Source organism: Odontesthes bonariensis, chromosome 18 (assembly GCF_027942865.1).
Source record: "Odontesthes bonariensis isolate fOdoBon6 chromosome 18, fOdoBon6.hap1, whole genome shotgun sequence".
Taxonomy (NCBI): domain Eukaryota; kingdom Metazoa; phylum Chordata; class Actinopteri; order Atheriniformes; family Atherinopsidae; genus Odontesthes; species Odontesthes bonariensis.
In genome coordinates, this window is record NC_134523.1 from 12,172,165 (window position 1) to 12,178,182 (window position 6,018).

At 39.1% G+C, this 6,018-nt stretch overlaps 1 protein-coding gene across 1 annotated transcript; it reads right to left on the reverse strand.

The window, feature by feature from the left end:
* Window positions 1-3,673: 3,673 nt before the first annotated feature.
* On the reverse strand, window positions 3,674-5,120 carry LOC142367862 (lens fiber membrane intrinsic protein-like). The gene is made up of 4 exons (XM_075449878.1): window positions 4,946-5,120; window positions 4,454-4,603; window positions 3,950-4,084; window positions 3,674-3,735 (listed from the first exon to the last, which is right to left on the reverse strand). Exons 1-4 carry the CDS (start codon window positions 5,118-5,120, stop codon window positions 3,674-3,676), a joined length of 522 nt encoding a protein of 173 aa, XP_075305993.1.
* Window positions 5,121-6,018: the final 898 nt, after the last annotated feature.

Genomic DNA, 6,018 nt, shown 5'->3' on the forward strand with positions numbered 1-6,018 from the left:
GCGTTCAAACAAAGAGAAATGATCCAGAGGAAAGTTATGTGTGCATGAATGGATGTTGGTAGTGAGCAGCAACGTGAGGGACGGGGTGCTGGGTGATCAGAATAGTCGGGTGGGATGAGGGCAGCTTTTATAAGGTCCTGCTGTGTCAGCGTCCTTTTTCCATCCCCGAGAGCAATAACTCTGGCCATTAGTCAGTGGCAGAGGTAGTGAATATGCGTCAAAGATTGTAAATACATTTAAATGTCACAAAGATTTGACCTTTAATTACACGTTGCATCCGGTTTAACTGCAAGCAAATGATCTGATCATTAGGGCGAAGAGGTTCAAAAGTATTCAGGGAATCAATAGAGTGTGTGAGGTGCGATTTCATAGAGGTGGAAAGTACATAAAAATATTTATTCTTTTTTTTCACTGTACAGTCTATCAAAAACTCCATCTGATTGGTAAATTTTCACTAATAGTTTTTTCTGTTCCTGATTTATGTATTGAGACAGTCAAAGTTTCAAATGATTGTGGATTTATTTAAGTTCAGACCATTTGACCAAATATATGGCAGCTGCACTTTGAGTGCTTCTTTTCCATTTGCCCATGTGTAGATATTTTGGTCAAAGAGTAAATATAATTTCTTTGGGTTTTCTTTTCAGCCAGACATATTTAAAAACAAGTCCAAATGAACAAATCCATCATTTTGATTTCAACAGAACGTGATACAACACAAAAGTGTACCAATGCATGCTGTGGGTTTCAAATTGGATAATTCAACTTTGAGAAAGAGATCATTTCCATGATTAGGACAGTGTTTTTGATCATCTCCAACATATTCCTTTCCATTTATTGTGCTGTAAGAACAGAGTGTTTGTGTGTTTTGAGTATCTTCGCCTCCGTGTGTGAATCTGTGAGTGAAAAACTGCCATGAAAGTGAAAGAAATAACAGGTCTACAATTAGCCATCTGGGGCGAGTCTTCACACAATCAGCAGGGTCTGTCAGTGAAGACTGCCAGATGTGCTCACTGACAGCAGCTAAAATGTGGATGCAGACCTGCTGTTTTCAGCTCATACATTTGGAGGGGTGGCCATTACCTTGCATTCCTGTGTTGAATCACTCACCTATAAAACTACTTATTAAGCTGTGAGTTCCTGCCTATACACTGGTCAGCTACTCTTCACATACCAGACTCTAATGTGTACCTTTGTAACATTTTTGCCGTCCACTAGCTCTCTCTTTACAACCAATTTTAATAACTCTAATAACAAGTTTGCATTCACCTGAATGAATAACGATTTTTTTTAGTGATAGAAAACATTCATGCTTAAAAGATAATAAACATAATTGTTCTTAAATTAGTCAATAAATCCATTTATCGTGCCACCTGTGGGGTTATACAGTGGTTGCCTGATCTTTTATCTCTCTGATGTATAGTGATGGAACAGAAAAGATATTAAGATCACTTCCACTCTGTATAACCTCTATAACTTCAATCAGAATGACCGCCTTACCAATTTATAGCAGTTTTATAGCAATTCATATCCAGTTGCTTTTTATCGTGCTTTATAAAACTGTTTCATATTGAGAATATCCAGATAAGTACAGTATTTGGAGATTATTGAATCATCAATTCTTACAAATCTATGCGTGGTGATATTTGTAAGCACCAGAGTCTGCTATTTCTAATGTGTCTCTCCTTTTGCAGTTTACAGGTTTTACAAATTGCTGTTTATTTTGATTTGATTCATTTTTTAATTGATTGATTAATTGATTAATTGATTTTCCATAGCAACTGCATCTTATCCAGGGTGTCACAGGGGCTGGAGTATATCCCAGCTGCCGATGGGCCAGATGCAGGAAAGATTGCCAGGGTTTCATCGTTTACTCATTTCTAAATTCAAAACCAACACACTAAAAGCTACAGCTGAGCCAGAACTATTGTAAAGCAAAAAAAGCAAAAAAAAAAGCAAAAAAAAACCCCAATTCTCTGAAACTGAAGTCTATTATGTCAAAACATTGCGATAAGCACTAAGATATGCTCACAGTTTAAATGAATGTGTGTGCAGATGAATATATCAAATGTCATATGTCACATCAAAGCCTGCCTCCCTCCCACATCACACCCTCACCAAGCTAACAGATCCACAGAGGATGCCGTCAACATCGCAGTCCACACAGCTCTCAGCCACCTGGAATAGCGAGACTGTTATGTGAGAACGTTTTTCATTGACTACAACTCTGCACTGAGCACAGCATGAATAAGAATAAATGAATAAATAAACAAAAAAGTCTCTATTCTCTATTGTCTAAGACCTGACCTTAGTGGAAGCTTTAGATAGGCTTACGAAAGAATCTGGCGAATAGCACACAATATTGGAGAGTTTATCTCTTTACACCAACCATGGAGACCAAGTACGGAAACTTGGATCAAGGGATCTGTCCACTGACTGTTTACATTTCTATCATTGTTTCTGCTTCACTGAGAAGCCAAAGCATTCATTACCTCAGCAGGTACCGCTGCCCTCTCCTTCCAGCTGATGGACAGGGATGAACGAATACCAAGAAGGAAAAAGAGGATATCATATCCAATGGCAAAAGGCAGTGGGACAATCAGTGGCAATGGAACAATCAGTAGTGGAACAATCAGTGGCAATAGAACAACCAGTAGTGTAACAATCAGTGGCAATAGAACAATCAGTAGTGGAACAATCAGTGGCTGATCGGGAATCAGCGGCTGAACCCACCCTGGTCCCCCGGTCCAGGTACATGAAACAGATGTTTCTGTCGTTTGTGGTACAAACACAAGCAAGCACAAACAGCACCTGTCCACTTTTCTGTTTGCTGTCATTTTGAATGTAGCCAGGATCTGCTGACAAAAACGTTACGAAATGTCCTGCTGGCAGCCAGAAGTGAAGCCCTTTCCTAAAACAAGCCAACAAAGAACACACATTCTATTGTAAGTTTAGGGAAATCCTTCAAGACTGCCTTGAGAAAAGCACATGTGCCACACAGCTTGAAGTATTGCTCACTGCCTTTTTGACTCACATTTTTACATTATGTCTCCTCCCACAGTATATAATGCACACTGCTATGAAGCACTTCCTGAGGGGAAACATGGTTTACTTTTTGTCTTTCTTAAATTTCCCACACTATAAAGAGCTGAAAGATTGTAGTTGCAGATAAATGATAAACCAAAATGTTTCCTTATTACATGTTCAATCCCTGATATACGTGTCAATGTGACTATTCTTCATTCAAATCTTCATAAAAGCTAAGTTGTGTGATTATCAGTGGTTTTTTATTTTATTTTGTTTCTGCAGTGAGATGTTTTAGTGCTGCCATCTCCTGGCGTATTTGAGCAGAAAAGCAGAAGATTTACACAAGCACTGAGAAACAACTTTATTGAGTGCTCCAAGTTTAAAATTTAGAATAATCTGATAAAGAAAACATTAGCCACATGATTATTGTTTGTTTTTTTATAACATATTGACCAATCCAAGGAAAAAAAATCTATATTTCACTGAGTTTTAAAAAACATAAAGCAGACCATCAAAGACTTCCAGTAATGGCAGCAGATGTCATCTCTTCAGTAGATCAGTCAAACTGCCTTGATGCTTTCTGCTTGTCTTCTATTCAAATTAAAAGTGTCTTGTGTCTTTTTTTTGTAAAAAAGCTGTCTGTCTTCCTCTAGCGTGGGCCAGTTCCTCTCCTGCGCTCACACATTCTGTAGGCACATATGTAGAAAATACCTGCAATACACAGAGAAAATGGTTTGGATAGTTCACAGTAATGTTATGGAAGGAATACAGAATACGTACCTATTTGTTTTTCAAATTCTATTTGCCCAAGTCAATTTTTTAGGGTTTCAGCAAGTTTTTATCTCAGCTGTGGCAGTACTTCAATGTTTGCCTCATGAGGCGTTGATGATATGGGTGTAGATGAGGCCCCCCTGACATTTCTCACCTGCAAAGAATGTCATGAGCATGGCCACCCAGCCCAGTATGTAGGACCAGGAGAAGCGCCAGTCACCAAAGCGCCTTCCCAGGAAGTTGACCGTCACTCCAGTGTAGATCGCCATAGCGAGCAGAACAAAGAAAGCTGAAAAGGGGACGAAGAGGTACATGTCAGAGTTACTCTGAGGAGCATTCAACAGCACATTTTAAGTGTCAAGTGATGCACCTCCATTTTAGGCTGCTTTATTCTTCTTTTAGTTATGATTTCTGCTATTCTGCATTTGGAATACTCTTACTTTTGGTACTAGATATCAATTGTAATACGTTCACTTTTAAACACTTTCACTTAAGTGAAAAAAAATAAAAAATCCTTAAACTTTTATGCTTACCTGTAACAGAATTTTTCAATATTGCACAAGATCTGAGTGCCTTTCCCACCTTTGATTATGTCAGTGGAAATGTATGTGTTTCTGTCTGAGTGTTTATCAAGTCAAAAGACAAAAAAAGCACTCACTGGAGACAAAAAACATGATTCCTGCTGCAAAGGAGCGGTTGAACCTTTCGAATGAGGAGAAGTGTGAAAAGGACATTATGCCAGCGATGATGCCTGCAAAGCACGACATCCCTGACAGGATCATGAAGGCCCTGGTCGCATTCCAGTAAGCTGAAAGAAAACAGGTCGAATAAACCAATGACATCTTTAAAACCTGTTTTAACACTGCTGATGGAAAATGCTGGAAAATATTTGGGATATTCACTCTTCAACTCCCTGGATTCCCCTATTGCGCTCACATAGACTATATATATCTACTGATAGCTTCCCATTTCACAATTGATCAAGCATTAATTGATTAACCCTAAAATATTCTGAGACATTGGAGAAAACTGTAGCAGCATTTGAAAATGTTTGTGGTGTCAACATTTTCAGTCACACCACAGTAAAAAAAAACAAAAAATAAAATAAAATAGATAGACCAAGCTTTGAAAGACACACTGGGAATCTCACCTATGCTGTCCGTTTGCATGTAGCACTTGTTGGACATGCAGTACCTCCAGAGGCCTTGGTGGGCATAGTTTCCAGAGAGACGATACTGCATCCAGTAATCCGTGGCGGTGGAGACCACTAATAGGATATTACCCACGATAGCACAAAACAGGCCCCCTCCCATGAAGCTATACATCTTGAGTTGAGACGATGGGGCAGCTGCAGAGCAACTGTTAAAAAGGTTAAACAAACGACAGGCGTCACAAAAGAAGGATTTTTGTAATAGGGTCAGAATTGAGATGTAAGACACTGCACACTACGTGTTTGATCAAGATCTGTGATGAAACTTTTGAAGACTTAAACACACACACACTTGATGACTTAAATACAACACATTTGTTTAAAAGAACAACATTAAGAACTTAAAGAATCTATTCAGATGCAGTGTGTTTGTGTGTATTCTGCCTGCACTGCAGGAAAAGGTGGGAAAGGGAAAGTTAGTTTGATAGAGGTTAACCTGTACAATTCTGGAGAACTGTTTGGAAAACACTGGTACCAGCCAATCACAGAGCCAATCCAATACAAGTACGTGAAAAAAGCGTCAAAACTGAAAAATGTTACTTTCTATATGAACCTGTTACAAGCACTTTTAAAGCTGTGCGAACTAGAATTAGGACTAAAACAGCACAGGTTTTTACTGATTTGAAAGAAAACATATTTACCTCCTCTTTATTTGGGACATGGCTAACAGACTCTAAAGCACAACCCGATGAAAAATGATCTTTTGTGATGCTGCTGTTTGTAGTCGTCCCCTCTCCAAATCTTCCCGTCACAGCAGTGCTCGTATATCAGAAACGAGGTTATATCCGATTCTGCCAGCCTCTATCGCTATCAGGGATACACTCAGAAACGACCCAGAAAATTTGATCCCTTACCTTGTTTCTGGAAATGCACGGTCTCTTCTGCCCACCTTCGAGAGTAAAGATAGAAACAGGTGGATGGAAAACAGAAAGGACTGTTGCTCACTTCGGGGGGGAGAGAGAGTCACAGACAACACTACAACCAAAAAGTCATCCCCTAGTCTTTTTTGTCGA

Bases quoted from the DNA above. Each gene is read 5' to 3' on its own strand.
- LOC142367862 (XM_075449878.1), bottom strand. From the start codon at position 5,120: ATGTATAGCTTCATGGGAGGGGGCCTGTTTTGTGCTATCGTGGGTAAT. The intron at 4,085-4,453 runs GTGAGTGCTTTT...TCCCCTTTTCAG, and splicing joins AATCATGTTTTTTGTCTCCA to CTTTCTTTGTTCTGCTCGCT. The intron at 3,736-3,949 runs GTGAGAAATGTC...TGTGTATTGCAG, and splicing joins GCTCATGACATTCTTTGCAG to GTATTTTCTACATATGTGCC.